This window comes from Hyperolius riggenbachi, chromosome 7 (genome assembly GCF_040937935.1).
Source record: "Hyperolius riggenbachi isolate aHypRig1 chromosome 7, aHypRig1.pri, whole genome shotgun sequence".
Classification (NCBI taxonomy): domain Eukaryota; kingdom Metazoa; phylum Chordata; class Amphibia; order Anura; family Hyperoliidae; genus Hyperolius; species Hyperolius riggenbachi.
Genome location: NC_090652.1, coordinates 190,762,071 through 190,783,153, shown reverse-complemented (window position 1 = coordinate 190,783,153; position 21,083 = coordinate 190,762,071). Strand labels below are relative to the sequence as shown.

The 21,083-nt window shown below is 47.2% G+C and overlaps 1 protein-coding gene across 1 annotated transcript in view; it reads right to left on the bottom strand.

Moving 5' to 3' along the window:
* Positions 1–21,083, bottom strand: part of COL3A1 (collagen type III alpha 1 chain) — a 2,242,195-nt gene that overhangs the window by 152,312 nt on the left and 2,068,800 nt on the right. Inside the window, exons 44-45 of the mRNA XM_068244947.1 lie at positions 13,225–13,278; positions 12,990–13,097 (exon numbers count right to left, since the gene is read on the bottom strand). Coding sequence (XP_068101048.1) covers positions 12,990–13,097; positions 13,225–13,278 — 162 coding nt within the window. The remainder of the gene's footprint in view (positions 1–12,989; positions 13,098–13,224; positions 13,279–21,083) is intronic.

Below are 21,083 nucleotides of genomic sequence, written 5' to 3'. Positions count from 1 at the left end.
AATTTTACCCAGTCATCCTGTGCCTCCGCAACATAACATCTTAAGAACTGCTCCAAAGACTGATTAATCCGTTCAGTCTGCCCATTGGTCTGTGGGTGGTAGCCTGACGAGACAACTTCATGCCCATTTGGTGGCAAAATGCCCTCCAGAATCTAGAGATGAATTGGACGCCCCTATCGGACACTATGTTTTCCGGAATGCCATGCAGCCGGAAAATGTGGATGATGAATAAGTCGGCCAATTCCTGGGCCGAGGGGAGTCCTTTCAAGGGCACGAAATGGGCCATCTTGCTGAAGCGGTCGACTACCACCCAAATGATCAACATGCCTTCAGACCTGGGGAGCTCACCCACAAAATCCATGGACAAGTGGGTCCATGGTTCACTCGGGGCGGGCAAAGGCTGTAAGGTACCGACAGGTGCCAGCCGGGAGGGCTTACTTTTTGCACATATTGCACATTCCCTAACAAACTCCTTGCAATCAACTGACAAGGAGGGCCACCAGGCACACCTGGCTACAAGATCTTGTGTTCTGGCATGCTCCGGGATGTCCAGCATTTTTATGCACATGGAACATCTCTAGGATCTGGAGACGGAAGGGCAGGGGAATGAACATAACCCCTTCAGGCTTCCCTTCCGGGATGTCCTGCTGGAATGGGCTTAACGTCTCCTTCCAGTCTTCCCAAGTATCGGTTGCAGCCAGCACCAATTTCTGTGGAACAATAGTCTCAGGGACGGAGGGCTGTGCTGTCTCTGGCTCAAAGCACCTGGATAAAGCGTCTGCCTTAATGTTTTTGCTGCCTGGAGTGTAAGTAATTATGAATCTGAACCATGTAAAGAATAAAGACCATCGGGCCTGATGGGGACTTAATCTCTTCGCTCCCTCGATGTATTCTAAATTCTTGTGGTCCGTGAAAACCGTGATTGTGTGCTCTGCTCCTTCTAGCCAGTGACGCCACTCTTCAAAGGCCAATTTAATGGCCAGGAGCTCTCTGTTGCCTATATCGTAGTTCCTGACTGCCGGAGAGAACCTACGAGAAAAGTAAGCACAGGGGTGTAGTCTTCCCTGTAACCCTGACCGCTGAGACAGCACAGCCCCTACCCCGACCTCCGAGGCATCAACCTCAACAATAAAAGGATAAGAGGTGTCAACATGTCTCAGGATCAGTGCGGAACAAAACAATTCCTTCAAAGTAAAAAATGCACTCTGAGCCTCAGGAGACCAGTGAGTAGTATCTGCCCCCTTTTTTGTGAGACTGGTAAGGGGTGCAATGATCGTGGAGTACCCTTTTATAAACCTCCTATAGTAATTTGCAAAGCCCAGGAATCTCTGGAGGGCTTTCAGGCCCACAGGTTGCGGCCATTCCAGAACAGCTGTGACTTTAGCAGGGTCCATTGACAAACCTGAGGTAGAAATCACATACCCCAGAAACGTGACGGATGTCACCTCAAAAATACACTTTTCCAAATTGGCGTACAGCATATTTTGTCTCAGTTTGTTCAGCACAAATTTGACATGGATCCTGTGTTCAGAGAGGTTGTCGGAGTAGATCAGGATATCGTCAAGGTACACCAGAACGAATCTGCCCAACACCTCTCTGAATACCTCATTAATTAATTCTTGGAAGACGGCCGGCGCATTACACAACCCGAAGGGCATCACCAGATACTCGTAATGCCCGTCGGGTGTGTTGAAAGCCGTCTTCCATTCATCGCCCTTTCTAATGCGGACCAGGTTGTATGCACCCCTTAGATCCAATTTCGAGAAGATCTTAGCTCTCGTGACCTGTGTGAATAAATCGTCTATCAAAGGTAATGGATAGCGATTCTTCACAGTGATCTTATTCAGGCCTCGGTAATCAATACAGGGTCACAGGCCTCCGTCTTTTTTTTTTAACAAAAAAGAACCCCGCCCCGGCAGGCGACCGGGACGGGCGAATGAAGCCCTTGGCCAAATTCTCACGGATATATTCTTGCATGGCCAATTTTTCAGGCCCAGATAAATTGTACAAATGCCACCGGGGGGGCATACAACCTGAACGGAGATCGATGGGACAATCGAAAGGGCGATGTGGGGGTAACTTGTCTGCTGCCTTGGGACAAAATACGTCAGAATAATCTAAATACTGCTCAGGAACCCCCTCCACCAGTATCTTGGTTTGGCCCAAAGTCACCTTTCCTAAACATTGTTGAAAACAATGATCTGACCAGGAAATTAATTGCCCGGTCGCCCAATCGATATGCGGAGAATGAAGGCGCAGCCATGGCATACCAAGTATAATGGTGGACGTAGACATGTGTAAAACAAAAAAACTGTAATCTCTCCCAATGTAAAACCCCCACCGTGAGTCCTATCTCTGGTGTCTGGGACAGCGGATGATTCCTCTGCAGAGGAGAATCGTCCACTGCCGTAACCTGGATGGGTGGTTCCACCGCTGTGAGCGGAATACCCAATCTCTTAGCAAAGTCGACATTCATAAAATTAGCCACGGAGCCTGAATCAATGAAGGCTTCCGTGGCCTCGGTCTTATCCTCCCATGTAACCGTACAGGGAAAAAGCAACCGTTTTTCTTCTAGGGGTATGAATCGGGCGCCTAGGGTGTTACCCCTTACAACTCCTAGGCGGTAGCGTTTCCCGGCTTATTCGGCTTAATAGGGCAGTCTCGTACCCTATGCCCCCCTTCACCACAGTACAAACATAATTGTTCAGACATTCTCCGTCTTCTCTCCACTTGGGTCAACTTTGACCGACCGATCTGCATCGGTTCAGGTGGAGGCAAGACCGGAGAAGACGAGACAGAAGGAGATGGAGTTACTAGGGGTGCAGCTGGAGGCGCCGCATAAGATGTCAACCTGACACGATGACTGCCCCTAGTCTGTCTCTGATGGCGTAGCCTACGGTCGATTCGAATGGCCGATGAGATGGCCTCATCGACTGTTTTGGGCTCGGGCTGACTTAACATTAAGTCGGAGACCTCATCCGACAGGAAGCAATCCAACAGGGCATAGGTGTCCCACCTGGCCGTAACTGACCACCTTCGAAATTCGGCTGCATACTCTTCGACTGGACCCTTGCCTTGCCGTAAAAGCTTGAGCTTCCGCTCAGAGGTCGCGGCAAGGTCTGGGTCGTCGTAAATTACTGCCATGGCTTTAAAGAATTCCTCTACCGAGGTCAGAGCTGTGTCTCTGGGGTGCAGGCTATACGCCCAAGTCTGGGAGTCACCGGACAATAAGGTTTTGATAAACGTGACTCTCTGGGCCTCAGTACCAGAGGATCGGGGTCTCAATTCAAAATACGATAATACTCTACTCCTAAAATTGCGGAAGTCAGATCTGTGGCCTGAGAACCGTTCAGGAACGGGCATACGTATGTCCACGCTAGGAGGGGATCGCACCTCATCTACTGACATCTGGAAGGTTTGTACAGACCCTGACAAAGCTTCAATCAATGCTTTGTGTTCACCCAGCACTCGATTGACATTATCCACCGAAGTGGCAAGTTCCCCCAGAGGACCAGAGCGTGCGTCCATTTTGTTTTGGGTCTGGCGTTCTGTAACGATCGGTGAAGCACAGAGAGGATCTGATTACCGGTGATCTGCAGTATCACTGGGAATACAGATATATACCAGATTATAAGTGATCTGCAGTATCACCGATAATCTGATATACCAGCTAACCTCTGTACACCTGAGTAGAGTGTAGTGTTTGGTGTAACAGTAACACTTTAGAGGACTAGGCCTCAGAGCAGTAAGGAGTACTGCATGGATTCCTTCTGAAGACCTGAACTCTCCAAGGCGGGAGGAGTCAGGCTGAGAGTAGGAAGGATTATCTGAGAGTGACACTCTGGAGGAAGTGTCACTAACAGGACAGGGAACCTCCTCTAACAGTAAGGTCGGTTCTCGAGGTCGGACAAGCCAGGTCGTAAACACACGGACAGATAAAGTACAAATTCAGAAGGCAGAGGTGGAGTCTAAGGTACAGGCAGGGTTCGGCAACAGGGTATCAGATATATTAAGGTACAAAATCAGGAGGCAGAAGCAGAGTCTAAGGACGAGCAGGGGTTCGGCAACAGAGTATCAGAGAGGCAAGGTACAGGATCAGAGTTCAGAAGAATGGTCAGGCAGGCAAAGGGTCAAAACAGATAATCACAATCAAACTAGTACTTTAAGCTATCAACAGAATCTAGCTAAGTGTAGGATTACAGCTCCAGCTGGTCCCGGCACACTTAAGGATCTGACTAAAGGTCTGAGTGCTCCCACGTTGTGATCGCAACGCCAGACAACCAGCAACTGAACAGCCGGCAGTATATATACACAGGCATCTCTCCAGCACCTCCCTAAGTGCTGGACCAATAAGGAGTGGAGCCAGAGTCAGCTGACAAGCCTGGTCAGCTGACTCACCTCTGGCTGTCATAAAATCCCTGCCTGAGTGCGCGCGTGTCACTCTAAACCTAGAGGGACTATGAGTCCCAGCCACACCAGCACTGTCTCTGCCAGCTGCGGGAGCCGTCGCACTGCACGCGGCGGCTTCTCTGCGTTCACCGCAGTTCACGCGGCATGCGGCGGCTTCTCCATGCTGCGCCGCCATGCCGGACGCGGAAGCAGCTGCTCTGCTCTGAGAGCAAGCGGCTGACTTTCCGCGCTTTCTCACAGAGGGTCAATCAGTCATTGGAGCAGTTTTTGAGATGCTACGTTGCAGAGGCGCAGAATGACTGGGTCAAATTTCTGCCCTTCACAGAATTCGCACAAAATAGTTTGAAAAGTTCTTCCACCGGATTTTCTCCGTTCCAGGTAGTGTCTGGAAGATTGCCCAAATTCTCACCATTACCAGTGGCCTCCACTCCGTTTCCAGCTCTGGAGGCCTGGCAAAGGTCTTTTAAAGACATTTGGCGGACGGTGAGAGATAGTTTGGAAAAGGCGTTTCAGAGTCAGAAGGGTCAAGCTGACAAGAGACGTTCTTTGGAGTGGAGATTCCAACCAGGAGACTTGGTTTAGGTATCCACACGTCACTTGACCCTGAAACAGCCCTCAGACAAACTGGGCCCCAGGTTTGTTGGTCCATTTCCAGTAGCTAGAAAGATCAACAACGTCACCTATGCCATTAACCTTCCTGCCAGCATGCGTGGCGTAAAAACTTTTCACGTGTCACTACTCAAGCCAGCAGTCCATGTGGGTCCCACTCCTCCTCCTGTGATGGTACATGATCAACCCGAATACGAAGTCGAGAAAGTTTTAGACTCACGTCTAGTTCAGAATTCACTGCAGTACTTAGTACATTGGAAGGGTTATGGGATTGAGGAAAGGTCATGGGTACCTGACTGTCACATGCATGCGGACAATTTGAAAGAGGAATTCCACATTCTACATCCTGAAAAGCCAGGTAGGAGCTGTCCGGAGTCCACTCCTCGGGGGGGGGGGGGGGGCGTACTCCTTACTGCTCTGAGGCCCAGTCCTCTCATTATTACTGTTTGCACCAAACAGTACTCAGGTGTCCAGAGGTTAGCTTATATATCGGATTATCGGTGATACTGCAGATCATCTATAATCTGGTATATATCTGCATTCCCAGTGATACTGCAGATCACCGGTAATCAGATCCTCTCTGTGTTACACCGATCGTTACAGTGACACTATAATACAGCCCTGTCTGTTACACCTGCACCTCAGGTGTCCATCGGCTGCAGTATAGCCTGAATTCTAGTCATCATATAGTGCAGCTCCATAGCAGCCCTGTCGGTCACCTGCACCTCAGGTGTCCACTGGCTGCAGTACTGTCTTATATCACCTGCGCAGCAGGTGCTCTTTAAAGTATTTCTCAGCTGGACTAGCCTGCTCCTCAGGTGGTCCTTGGCTGCAGTACTGTCTGAAGTTTCCCGTTCCACGGGAGACTTCCCCTTCCTCATTTACTGTTACACCAAGCACTAACACATTGGTAGTCCTCCGCCTGGCTATACCAGTATTATTGGTGGTTCTGCAGATCACACATAATCGGGTATAGCATCTGTATTATTGGTGATACTGCAGATCACCAATGATCAGACATCTGTTAGCTGACACCAATCGTTACACCAAGCACTCCTGCCTCCTGTTAGGATATAAGCCTGACGAAGGCTGCAAGGCCGAAAGCTTGCTTATTTTTATTCATTTTTAGTTTAGCCAGTAAATGGTATCATCCTGATTTAAAACTTCTTGCTTTTACTGATGGCTAACACGGTACAACACCCTACTGCTACTACTTTCTTGGTAAGTGAGACCTTCCATCCCACGTATCAATTTTGTTGCTTGTCTCTGTACCTGCTCTAAAACTGCAATATCTTTCCTGTAATGTGGTGCCCAGAACTGAATTCCATATTCCAGATGTGGCCTTACTAGAGAGTTAAGCAGGGGCAATATTATGCTAGCATCTCAAGTTTTTATTTCCCTTTTAATGCATCCCAAAATTTTGTTAGCTTTAGCTGCAGAGCTTGTCATTGAGTACGATTATTTACTTTGATGAATACTCCTAAGTCCTTCTCCATGTTTGATGTCCCCAACTATATCCCATTTATTTTGTATGGTGCTAGACCATTGGTACAACAAAAATGCATTACCTTACATTTTTCAACATTGAATTTCATCTGCTATTCATGTGCCCATATAGCCATCCTATCCAGATCCTGTTGCAATATGTCCCTATCTTCCTGAGAGTTGATGATTCTGCACAATTTTGTATCATCTGCAAAAATAGCAACATTGCTTACTACTGCATCTACTAGGTCATTAATAAATACATTGAAGAGCACTGGACCCAGTACAGACCCCTGTGGTACCCCACTGCTAACAGTCACCCATTTTGAGTATGATCCATTGACCACAACTCTTTGTATTCTGTTCATTAGCCAGTTCCCTATCCATGCACACAGACTCTTCCCCAGTCCTTGCATCCTCAACTTTTGCACCAGACCTTTGTGCGGAACAGTGTCGAAGGCCTTTGCAAAGTCCAAGTATATCACATCTACAGCATTCCTAATATCCACATTAGCATTCACTACCTCATAAAAGCTGAGTGTAACATCCCTATGATGGCGACTGCAGGTACGCAGGATGTCTATGCAGCCGCCTTTGTTCTCGGTTCTGAGGCCTCATCCGTTCCGCTGGCGTCTAGCACGCCAGGGACGGGACTGTCAGTTGCTCATAGAATCGCTGTTTCACGCGCGCGCGGAGACAGGACCTTTATGCTGGAAGAAGGCGCGTCAGCTGACCTGCCGGTCGGCCGACGTCAGGAGAAACTCACAGCGCCCGGATTGGCTGATTGGGCGTGGCTGTGAGCTCTCCTCGCTGCTTCATAAGCTTTCTCCGCTCACTTGCAAACTGTCTGCTGTTGCGAATACGTCAGTGTTAACGCTCAGACTTTAGACTAGTATCCGGTGTGCTTTGATCTGGGAGGAAACCAGGGATTCACACAAGACTAGGATTATTGCTTTATTGTATTATTGATATTCTGTGTATGACTCTGGCTTATCTCTGACTCTGCTTCTGCTCAATGTTTCTGTACTTCTGCCCATCTGATCTAGTTGCCGAACCTCTTCCTGAATCATTACTATTCTCTTGCCTTCTGATTTTGTACTGTACCTGCCTCTCTGTTGCTGAACCTTGCCTGTCTGACCCTTTTACTCTCCAGTGAGCCCTTGCCACTGGAGAGGTGCTCTGATAGTACCCACCAGCTCCTCTGGTGAGGTCTAGTTAAACTATCCAGTTACTATTGTTGATAGTACCCACCAGCTCCTCTGGTGAGGTCTAGTTAAACTATCTAGTTACTGTTGCTGATAGCACTCACCAGCACCTCTGGTGTGGGCTCCTAGCTACTCAGCTACTATTTGGCTAGTACCCTCCAGCTCCTCTGGTGAGGCCTAGCACAGATTATTTGCAGATAGTACCCACCAGCTCCTCTGGTGAGGTTTAGTCAAACTAATCTGCCATTTCCACTGACAGCTCTCTCCAGCTCCTCTGGTGAGATCTACCCTCTTATCTACTCTTGCACCAAACACTATTATCACTATATCTCATCCTTCTATACTTGCATTATTGGTGATACTGCAGATCACCACATAATCAGGTATAGAGTCTGTATTATTGGTGATTCTGCAGATCACACAATAATCAGACGTCTGTGTTGCTACACCATTCGTTACACTGAGCATGTTAGTCAAACAGGACCTGTCTTTAGTAAACCCATGTTGATGCTGAGAAATAAGATTATTTTCTACTATGAAGCCATGTATAGTATCTCTTAGTAACTCCTCAAATAGTTTGCATACAACTGATGTTAAGCTTACAGGTCTATAATTTCCTGGATCTGATTTTTTGCCCTTCTTAAATAATGGGAAAACGTGGGTTGTACGCCAATCCACTGGGACTCTGCCAGTTGAAAGAGATTCACAAAAGATAAGATAAAGGGGTTTATATATAACTGAACATAATTCCCTTAGGACCCGAGGACTGTCATCCGGGACAGGTGCCTTGTCTATTTTTAATTTATTTAGTCTTGCCTTCACTTCTTTCTGCGTTAAGTATTTAATATTACAGTTGGAAGATTGAGACTCTTCTGCATCTGTAATTTGTAACAGTGATGTTTCCCTTGTGAAAACAGAAGCAAAGAAATCATTTAATAACTCTGCCTTACCTTGGTCATCAACCATTGAGTTCCCACCTTCATCCTTTAGGAGTCCAATACAGTCAACCTTTCTTTTTTTTTAGAGTTGATGTACTTGTAAAACTTCTTTGGGTTAGATTTGATATCCCTAGTGATTTGATTTTCAGCTTCAATCTTTGCCAGCCTAATTTCTTTTTTACAACTTTTATTGTACTCCTTATAATTGCTTAATGCGGCCTCGGTCCCCTCCTGTTTTAGGACCTTATAGGCATTCTTTTTCCCCTTCATTTTATCTCTAACCTTTCTATTCATCCATAGAGGCCTTCTTTTATTCCTAGACATTTTGTTTCCATATGGGATATACATACTACAATAGTGATTGAGAATAAGTTTAAAAGCTTGGCATTTCCCTTCAGTGTCCTTCCCTTGTAGTACATTATCCCATGTAAAACAGAAAGAAAAAACAAAAGGGAGCCCCCAATAGTGTATTATTGATGGTATACGGATTCCAAAATAATAACAGACAAAGGTATACTCACAAACATGGGTTGCCAGATATTAAGCAACCACTATTAGCGCAGATGAGGAAATTAGGCCTGTCCCCACTCAGGCTAAGAAGTCGCTCTCTGTAGTAGGAAAAAACGAAGGGGTGTTCACACCCATCCACCAGGTGGATAATGATTTTACAGTAGATACAGAGGCGCCAGCAGAATAAAAAAAGAACCAGTAAAAATAATAAAATCAAGGGGGCAAGGGTGGACTTACCTCCCCAGAACAAAAACACAACTGTTGTAAATAGTACAGACAAATTTAATTGATACTCCCAATAAAACAATTGCAACGCGTTTTGCGGATCCCACGTCCGCTTCCTCAGGCAAAATACAGTAAGGAGCAGCTCAGAAGTTGTGCATACGGGTGTATCGCCTCTGTCAAGACATTTCCCAAATGTTCTTGAACCTGCACATTTGATACATTATCTGGTCTATTAGTAATGATCAAATTCAGTAAAGCATTCCCCCTAGTTGGTTCCATTACCATTTGAGTCAAGTAATTGTCCTGTAATGATGCCAGAAATCTGCTGCTTTTACCAGAATGGGTAGCCTCAATACTCCAGTCAATGTCTGGAAAGTTGAAGTCACCCATAACTATGACCTCATTTTTACTTGCAGCTTTTTCAATCTGCTGTAGTAATCGCAGTTCTGCAGCTTCATGAATATGTGGTGGCCTGTAGCATACCCCAATAAGCAATTGGCAACCTTTATTTCCACCATGAATATTTACCCAATCGGACTCCACATCTTCACAATCTTCCTCCATCTCATCGTTCAGGACAGCTGTAAAACAATTCTTAACAAAAAGACAACCCCCCCCCCCCACCTTTTTTCCCTGTTCTATCCTTCCTAGACACAATTGTATCCCTCTAAATTCGCTAGCCAGTCATGGCTTTCATCCATCCATGTCACGGTTATTCCCACAATGTCATAGCCTTTGTCAAGGCCAATGTGAATTAAGTAATTGTTTTGCAGCACTGATACTGTATAAATCTGTCACTTTTACTAGAGCAAGTGGCCTCAATTTCCCAGTTAATGTTTGGATAATTGAAATCACCTATAATTATGACCAGGGATGCTCATCCGGATTCCCGGTAACCTGGATATCCGACCATTTTTACACTATCCGGCTGGATCCCGATTCCGGATAGTTGGGCAGAAATCCGGATAGCTATCTGCGGATAGTTTGACGGCAGACACGGATATCCGCGGATTTCTACCAGATATCCGAATCCGGATTACAAGTTCGGTGACAAAAAGGACGGACCGAACACTCCTCCTCCTCCTCCTCCTCCTCCTCTCTCTCTCTCTCTTTCTGATCTTGCCTTCCAGGGATTTGTAGGCTGTCAAAAGCAAGCTCACATACATTGGCCAGGAATCGAACCCAGATCAACTGCTTGGAAGGCAGCTATGCTCACCACTTCTCAAATATCACTGTGTGTCTCCTATATGATATATATTTAACTGACATTTTTTATCGTAACAACCAATGATTTATACAGGAAAATCACAACGATTAACAAGGTTGCCCAAACTTTTGCAACCCACTGTAATATAACATTAAAAAAGTTCTCTACATAAGAGGCAGCACAAATGTTAATTTGTTAGTACTCTTTACTAGTACTTTGCAATGCTATTGCTTCAGGATTGAATTTTGGCCACAACACTATTTGCATGGAAGTTGCTTTCCCCATTTTTGCATATCTCACAGCCCCCCAAAAAACTGATATGTCAACTGACTCCTACTAAAATTAGACTGTACCATGTCAGTATGTTGTAAGCCCCACTGATTACCAGTTAGGGCCGTTTTCCGCTACAAATTGCAAAATGCATTTGCAATTTTGATTAATTTCATTCATTGATTTATTGTGATTTTACAATGCGTTTTTCACTGGATACTAGGAGAAGGAGAAAACGCAAAAAAAAAATAGTATGCAGGACTTTTGCGATCAGGGAAATGTGCATCACAACCGCATCACACTAGTCTAGTATAAAAGGGCTCCTGTGATTTTCATAATTTTGCAAACATCCTTGTGTTTTGCGATTTCCATGCCAATGGAAAATGCAGCAAAATCACATGTAGTGGTGTAACTGATATGATTTTTCAATATTATCGTTCAAGTAATGTAGGCAATATGTGAGTGCTCCATAAATTATGAATAATCATCATCATCAATTCAACATATATGAGTAGCATGCTCTATATAATGTATTCAGTTAGCCAACAAGAGGTATAATTTAATCCTACATTTCCTTGTACCAGTTTTCAGAAAACCTAAGCAAAGGGGCATATTCAGCAAATGGGGGCAAACAAACCCCTTAGTGGTTAAAGAGAAACTCCGACCAAGAATTTAACTTTATCCCAATCAGTAGCTGATACCCCCTTTTACATGACAAATCTATTGCATTTCACAAACAGACCAGCATCAGCATGACTTTTGTACCAGTGCAATAATTCATTTTAATCTTGGTTAACCTCCCTGGCAGTAACCAGGAAAAAATAGCCTGGATTGGTAATCTTGAGCTCAGCTCGGGGTAGGTAAATACCAGTTTTTTTTTAAATTTTTGCTGTTTGGAGTCCCGTGCGCGATCAGTGCTGCGCAGCTGGACTCCAGCCTTCTCTCTCCAGCGGCTGGGATCCCCTTGTTCCCGTTCTTCTTCTAACCAATCAGATTGTCGAAGAGGCGGTATGTGTACGGAGGTGTCATTGGGGGCCAGCGCTGAAAATTAAAAAGGACATGAACTTTTGCACGGACAGAAGGAAAACAGAGAAATGCTGCCACCTGCCTGGATTTATGCAGAGAGTTTAGCTTGCCTAATCCCCCCCCATCTGGATCCGTTGTCTGGCACAGGGCAGAAGGTAAGCAAAGCGAAGTGCTGCCTTTATGTTTGTAGAGAGTTTAGCCTGCCTAATCCCCCATCTGGACCTGAACTCTTGCACAGGTCAGAAGGTAAATAGAAAAATGCTGCCTGCCTGTATGTAGAGAGTTTAGCCCATCTTATTCCTCCTCATTTGTCTTTAATCACAAACAAACAAAATATGATCTCTCCCCTGTGTCACATGACTGCCATGGCAGAGATGGCAGATGAGCTCATTTGAAAGCACAATATGTCAATATAGCCATTTGGTTCCCAACTGCTTCATAGCTAAGTGCTTCTGCTGATCTGCCTTAGGCCCCATTCACACTAGAGCGTTTTGCCGGCGATTTCGGCAAAATGCTCAAGCTCTAGCGCTTTTTAAACCGCTAGTGCAATAATAACCTATGGGCCTGTTCTCACTTGGGCGATTTGAGTTAATCGCCGGTGATTAACGCAAATCGCTCAAAAAAAAATTTGTATCCTGCACCATTTGCAGGCGATTTCCCGGCGATCGCGTTTAGTGTTATAGAAGCGCTAATCGCGATTGCTGAGAAATCGCCCCAAGTGTGAATGGCGTTAATCGCCAAAAAAACGCCAGAGCAAAACACTAGCAAAAGTGTGAATGGGGCCTAACTGTTACCTATTTTTGCCAGGATTTTGACTACTCGCTGCCTGCTGCCTGCACCGACCTCTGCCTGGATTTTGACTACTCTCTGTCTGTACTGACCTCTGCCTGAATTTTGACTACACTCTGCCTACCGCGTAAGACTGATAGCAAAGGGAAAAAAGTCCAAAAGGAATCACGCTTCTTCTGCCACGATCGTGATGTCATGTGAATTGGTGGCCTAAAATTCTTGAAAAAAATGTACTGCTTTTAGACCCATAAATTCAGACAGAAATGAACTGACAGGGAGGTTAAAAAAAATGGTCACTTCGTATCAGAAACTTACAGGAGATCCAGGGAGACCTGGGTTTCCAGGGAATCCACGATGGCCTTTCATACCACTGATACCACGTTCCCCAATTTCTCCTTTATCACCACGTGGACCTTGTAGTCCCTACATAAATGAAAGGCCCAATTAAGAAGCAAGTCAGTACAATATACTGTATAGTATGTATATAAAAATGTAGATAGTACTTTTTGTTTATCATGCATTACATAGAAGAGCAAAACTGGTAACTTACAGGAGCACCTGGAGAACCAGCAAGACCAGCAGGGCCAGCAGGACCAGCAGAACCCTAAATTGAAAAAAAGAAACGTCAATGTATGTACATTTCCTTGATTTGCTAATAAATTTATTTTTTGGGAGAAAAACAGATATTTTCAGTTTATGTAACGATCGGTGTAACACAGAGAGGATCTGATTACCGGTGATCTGCAGTATCACTGGGAATACAGATATATACCAGATTATAGATGATCTGCAGTATCAACGATAATCCGATCTACTAGCTAACCTCTGGACACCTGAGTAGAGTGTAGTGTTTGGTGTAACTGTAACACTTAGAGGACTAAGCCTCGGAGCAGTAAGGAGTACTGCACAGATTCCTTTCCGAAGGCCTGAACTCTACTAGGAGGGAGGAGTCAGGCTGAGAGTGGGAAGGACTATCTGAGAGTGACACTCAGGAGAAAGTGTCACTAACAGGACTGGGAACCGCCTCTAACAGTAAGGTCGGTTCTCGAGGTCGGACAAGCCAGGACGTAAACACACGGACAGATACAGTACAGATTCAGAAGGCAGAAGCGGAGTCTAATAAACAAGCAGGGTTCGGCAACAGGGTATCAGAAATATCGAGGTACAGAATCAGGAGGCAGGTGCAGAGTCTAAGGGCAAGCCGGGGTTCGGCAACAGAGTATCAGAGAGGCAAGGTACAGGATCAGAGTTCAGGAGAGTAGTCAGGCAAGCAAAAGGTCATAACAGATAATCACAATCAAATTAGTACTTTATACTATCAACAGAATCTAGCTAAGTGTAGGATTACAGCTCCAGCTGGTCCCGGCACACTTTCGGATCTGACTAAGGTCTGAGTGCTACCACGTAGTGATCGCACCGCCAGACAAAGCACAACTGAACAGCCAGCAGTATATATACACAAGAGCTGCCCAGCACCTCCCTAATTGCTGGACCAATGGGGAGGAACAGAATTGTCAGCTGACCAGCCTGGTCAGCTGACCCTTTTCTGGCTGCCATATAAGCTCTGCATCTCTGCGCGCACGCGTGTCATTCTGAGCCTTGGAGGACTATCAGTCCCAGCCACACCAATGTTGTAATGTGATGTGTTTGCTGACCTATGCGCGGGGTTGGTCGCACCGCCATTAGCACCGGCGGCGGCCTCCCCGCGCTGGGACGGTTTTCTGCGTTTCTTCACAGTACCCCCCCCCCCCCGAGGAGTGGACTCCGGACAGCTCCTACCTGATTTATCGGGATGCAGTGTGTGGAACTCCCTCCTTAATTTGTCTGCATGCATGCGGCCCTCAGGTACCCATGATCTCTCCTCGATGCCATACCCCTTCCAATGTACCAAATATTGCACTGAGTTTTGTACTATGCGTGAGTCTAAAACCTTCTCAACTTCGTACTCAGGTCGATCATCTATCATCACAGGAGGAGGAGGAGTGGGACCCACATGAATTGCAGGTTTAATAATAATAATAATAATGGCAGTATTTGTATAGCGCCTTTCTCCTGTCGGACTCAAAGCGCTTGCGAGGCAGCCACTAGAGCGCACTCAGTTGGCAGTAGCAGTGTTAGGGAGTCTTGCCCAATGAACTCCTTACTGAATTACTGGCTTGCTGAACAGGCAGAGCCGAGATTCGAACCCAGGTCTCCCATGTCAGAGGCAGAACCCTTAACCAGTACACCATCCAGCCACTGCTGGTTTAAGCAGGGACACATGGAAGGACCTTACGCCACGCATGCTGGCAGGAATATCGATGGCATAAGTGACATTGTTGATCTTTCTCGCTACCCGGAACGGACCCACAAACCTGGGCCCCAACTTGGCTGAAGGCTGTCTCAAGGTCAAGTGGCGAGTGGACACCCAGACTAAGTCTCCCGGTTAAAATCTCCACTCTAAAGAACGTCTCTTGTCAGCTTGACCTTTCTGACTCTGAAACACCCTCACCAAATTATTCTTTATGGTCCACCACATGTCCTTGAATGACCTTTGCCAGGCCTCCAGAGCTGGAAACGGAGTGGAGGCGACTGGCAATGGGGAGAATTTAGGTAGTTTCCCGGTTACTATTTGAAACGGACAGAATCCTGAGGAGGAACTCTTTAAATTATTGTGCACAAATTCTGCGTAAGGTAAAAACTTAACCCAATCATTCTGCACTTCTGCAACGTAACATCTTAAAAATTGTTCCAAAGATTGGTTGACCCTCTCCGTTTGACCATTGGTCTGTGGGCGGTAGCCCGATGAAAATGACAGTTTCATGCCCATTTGGTGACAGAATGCCCTCCAAAATCTTGAAACAAATTGGACTCCCCGATCGGACACTATGTCTTCCGGAAAGACATGGATGATGAATAAATCAGCCAGTTCCTGGGCCGAGGGGAGTCCTTTCAAGGGCACGAAATGGGCCATTTTACTGAAGCGGTCGACTACCACCCAAATGACCGACATGCCCTCAGACCTAGGAAGCTCACCCACAAAATCCATGGACAAGTGGGTCCATGGTTCACTCGGGGTGGGCAAAGGCTGCAACGTACCTACAGGTGCCAGCCGGGAGGGCTTACTTTTTGCACATACCGGACACTCCCTCACAAACTCTTTGCAATCAGCCGTTAGAGAAGGCCACCAAGCACACCTGGACACCAGATCTTGCGTTCTGGATGCCCCAGGATGTCCAGCATTCTTGTGTGAATGGACCATCTCTAGGATCTGGAGACAGAATGGTAATGGAATAAACATAACTCCATCTGGTTTCCCTTCCGGGACGTCCTGCTGAAAAGGACTCAAAGTCTCCTTCCAGTCTTCCCAAGTCTCAGTAGTGGCTATCACCAATTTCCGTGGGACAATGGTCTCTGGGACAGAGGGCTGTGCTGTCTCTGGCTCAAAGCACCTGGAGAGCGCATCTGCCTTAGTATTCTTACTGCCCGGGGTGTACGTAATCACAAATGTGAACCTCGAAAAAAACAGGGACCATCGAGCCTGACGGGGGCTTAACCTCTTAGCCCCCTTGATGTATTCCAGATTCTTGTGGTCGGTATAAACCGTGATCGTATGCTCTGCTCCTTCTAACCAATGACGCCATTCTTCAAAGGCTAGTTTAATGGCTAGGAGCTCCCTGTTGCCTATATCGTAGTTTCTCTCTGCTGGAGAGAATCTCCGAGAAAAATAGACACACGGGTGCAATCTACCCTGTAAGCCTGACCGTTGAGACAGCACAGCCCCCACCCCGACTTCTGAGGCGTCTACCTCAACAACAAAAGGGAAGGAAGTGTCCACGTGTCTTAATATGGGTGCTGAGCAGAACAGCTCCTTCAAAGTAGAAAATGCCTGTAGGGCCTCAGGAGACCAGTGAGTGGTATCTGCCCCTTTCTTTGTGAGACTGGTGAGAGGTGCGATAACTGTGGAGTACCCCTTTATGAACCTTCTATAATAGTTTGCAAACCCCAAAAAACGTTGTAAGGACTTCAACCCCACTGGCTGAGGCCACTCCAGAACAGCGGATACCTTGGCAGGGTCCATAGACAGGCCCGAGGTGGAGATTATGTACCCCAGAAAGGCGACAGATGTAACCTCAAAAATACACTTCTCAATTTTAGCGTAAAGTAGATTCTGCCTCAATTTGTCCAGTACAAATCTGACATGGGTTCTGTGTTCAGAGAGGTTGTTAGAAAAGATAAGTATATCGTCTAGATAGACTAAAACGAACTTCCCTAACACCTCCCTAAATACCTCATTAATGAATTCTTGGAAAATGGCCGGGGCATTACATAACCCGAAGGGCATCACCTGGTATTCGTAATGCCCGTCGTGTGTATTGAAGGCCGTTTTCCATTCATCGCCCTTTCTTATACGCACCAGATTGTATGCCCCCCGTAAATCTAGTTTCGAAAAAATCTTCGCATCGGTGACCTGCGTGAATAAATCGTCTATTAACGGCAACGGATAGCGATTTTTCACTGTGATCTTATTCAGGGCCCGGTAATCAATATATGGCCGCAGGCCCCCGTCTTTCTTTTTAACGAAAAAGAAGCCTGCCCCGGCCGGCGACCGGGACAGGCGAATGAAGCCCTTGGCCAGATTTTCACGGATATACTCCTGCATGGCCAATTTTTAAGGTCCAGACAAATTGTACAGATGGCCCCGAGGAGGCATACAACCAGAACGAAGATCGATGGGGCAATCGAAAGGGCGATGCGGGGGCAATTTATCAGCAGCCTTGGGACAGAACACATCAGAATATTCAGAGTACTGTTCAGGTACACCTTCCACCTGTACCCTGGTTTGACCTAACGTCAGCCTCCCTAAACACTGCTGAAAACAATGAGGTGACCAGGCTGTTAACTGTCCAGTGGCCCAGTCTATTTGTGGTGAATGGATTTGTAACCACGGCATGCCTAGGATGATAGTGGAGGTTGACATATGTAATACAAAAAACTGCAGTTGTTCCCCATGCAGTACCCCTATAGTGACCCTCATTTCAGGAGTCTGTGACAGGGAACGATTCTGTTGCAGGGGAGAATCGTCCACTGCCGTGACTTGGATGAGAGGTTTCACTAAAGTGAGAGGAATACCCAATTTCTGAGCAAATTTAAAATTCATAAAATTAGCCGCTGAGCCAGAATCAACAAACGCTTCAGTGGCTACCGACTTGTTCTCCCATGTAATCGTACAAGGGAGAAGCAACTTTTTCTCTTTAAGGGGTGAGAATTGTGTGCCTAGGGTGTCACCCCCCCACTACTCCTAGGCAAGCCCGTTTCCCGGCTTGTTGGGGCAATTCCGCACTTTATGACCCTTCTCCGCACAATACAGGCACAACTGCTCTGACATTCTGCGTCTCCGCTCTACCTGAGACAGTTTTGACTGACCTATCTGCATTGGTTCGGGCGGAGATAAAACAGGTGGAGATGGTGTCTCAGGGGGTGCAGCGTAGGACACTAGTTTAACCTGGTCTTTGCCCCGGGTTTGTCGCTGATAGCGTAATCTGCGATCGATTCTGATGGCCAATGAAATGGCTCCATCAAGTGTCGTGGGCTCGGGCTGACTCAACATGAGATTAGAGACCTCGTCCGACAACCCAGATAAAAAGCAGTCTAACAGGGCGTAGGTGTCCCACCTGGCTGTCACTGACCACCTCCTAAATTCAGAGGCGTAATCCTCGACTGGACCCTTGCCTTGACGCAATAGCTTGAGCTTCCGCTCCGAAGTCGAGGCAATATCTGGGTCGTCGTAAATTACCGCCATTGCTTTAAAGAATTCGTCCTCAGACGTCAGGGCTAAGTCACCCTCAGGTAAACTGTACACCCAGGTCTGGGAATCGCCTGACAGTAATGTTTTGATAAATGTGACCCTTTGGGCCACAGTGCCTGAGGATTGGGGTCTCAACTCGAAGTATGACAACACTCTACTCCTAAAATTGCGGAAGTCAGATCTGTGGCCAGAAAATCTCTCAGGTACTGGCATACGTATATCCGAACTAGGAGGGGATCGTACCTCATCAACAGCCGTCCGGAGGGTTTGTAAAGACCCAGATAATGAATCAATCAGTGTCTGGTGACCACCTAGCACTCGATTGATGTCGTCCATTGAGGCGACAATTGCCCCCAGACGGTCAGAGTGTACGTCCATATTGGTTTTGGTCTGGCGTTCTGTAACGATCGGTGTAACACAGAGAGGATCTGATTACCGGTGATCTGCAGTATCACTGGGAATACAGATATATACCAGATTATAGATGATCTGCAGTATTACCGATAATCCGATATACTAGCTAACCTCTGGACACCTGAGTAGAGTGTAGTGTTTGGTGTAACTGTAACACTTAGAGGACTAAGCCTCGGAGCAGTAAGGAGTACTGCACAGATTCCTTCTGAAGGCCTGAACTCTCCTAGGAGGGAGGAGTCAGGCTGAGAGTGGGAAGGACTATCTGAGAGTGACACTCAGGAGAAAGTGTCACTAACAGGACTGGGAACTGCCTCTAACAGTAAGGTCGGTTCTCGAGGTCGGACAAGCCAGGACGTAAACACACGGACAGATACAGTACAGATTCAGAAGGCAGAAGCGGAGTCTAATAAACAAGCAGGGTTCGGCAACAGGGTATCAGAAATATCGAGGTACAGAATCAGGAGGCAGGTGCAGAGTCTAAGGGCGAGCCGGGGTTCGGCAACAGAGTATCAGAGAGGCAGGGTACAGGATCAGAGTTCAGGAGAGTAGTCAGGCAAGCAAAAGGTCATAACAGATAATCACAATCAAATTAGTACTTTATACTATCAACAGAATCTAGCTAAGTGTAGGATTACAGCTCCAGCTGGTCCCGGCACACTTTTGGATCTGACTAAGGTCTGAGTGCTACCACGTAGTGATCACACCGCCAGACAAAGCACAACTGAACAGCCAGCAGTATATATACACAAGAGCTGCCCAGCACCTCCCTAATTGCTGGACCAATGGGGAGGAACAGAATTGTCAGCTGACCAGCCTGGTCAGCTGACCCTTTTCTGGCTGTCATATAAGCTCTGCCTCTCTGCGCGCACGCGTGTCATTCTGAGCCTTGGAGGACTATCAGTCCCAGCCACATCAATGTTGTAATGTGACGTGTTTGCTGACCTATGCGCGGGGTTGGTCGCACCGCCATTAGCACCGGCGGCGGCCTGCCCGCGCTGGGACAGTCTGTTTGGAACGGGCCCATGCGCTCTAACCGCCGCGTCAGACGCAGCGGCTTTTCCGCATTCCACCATGCCATGCGCGCTAACCGTTGCGTCAGACGCGGCGGTTTTTCCGCGTTCCACCATGCCATGCGCGCGCGGCGGTTTTTCCGCGTTTCTTCACAGTTTAGATAAATTTGTGTGCACTGTTTCTACTGCCATTACTAATCAGGAGAAAGCTGGAGGTGCCTGTAAAAACCAATGCTATGCGTGTATGTGGAAACTCACTATGCCAAGGTAGATATAGGTATACAAGAGGTCTTCATTAACCTTCCTGGCGGTAACCCCGAACGTAGTTCGGGGTAAGCCGCGCAGGAGGTTTTCTCAGGCCCTGCTGGGCCGATTTACTTAATTTAGCACTTTGCTAGCTGCGTCAGCACACCGATCGCAGCCGCCCCGCGTTCGATTGCCGCTATCCGTCGCGCCGCGCGGCCCCCTCCCCCCCAGACCCCGTACGCTGCCTGGCCAATCAGTGCCAGGCAGCGCCGAGGGGTGGATCGGGACACCCAATGACGTCATGACGTTGCTGACGTCATCCCGCCCCGTCGCCATGAACAGGATTTTCCTGATCGGAGATCGCCGAAGGCGATCGAAGCGGGCGGGGGGATGCCGCTGAGCAGCGGCTATCATGTAGCGAGCCCTGGGCTCGCTACATGATTTACAAAAAAAAAAAAAAAACTGCTGCGCTGCCTCCTGGCGGAAATAATTATACCGCCAGAAGGGTTAAAGAAGTAATGATCAAAGTAATGATCAAGGGGTCGGAATTCAAATCATTATACCTTTTCCCTGGTGATCTAACGATATTACGCCAGATTGTGCTCCCAGTCTTTTTTTTTCCTCTACAAATTCAGCATTAGTGTTGATTGAACAGTGCTTGGCACTGTTCGTTATTCCCCGAACATTGGTGTGTTCGGGTTCGGTTCGAGCACAGCCGCATGGTGCTCAGCCGCGCTGTTCGGTATCCTCCCCTCGCTTATTGGTGCCTTTGCAGGCAGCCAATAAGCGGCGACGATGCTTTTTCCACAGCTATGGTCACACAGCCTAGCTGGCTGTGACCATAGCTGTGATTGGCCTAGCGGGTCACGTGGTTCGGGTATATACATACCCGAACACGCGCTCGCTCCGCCATTTGCATGGGGGTTTAGCTTGGGATAGGTAGGAGACAGA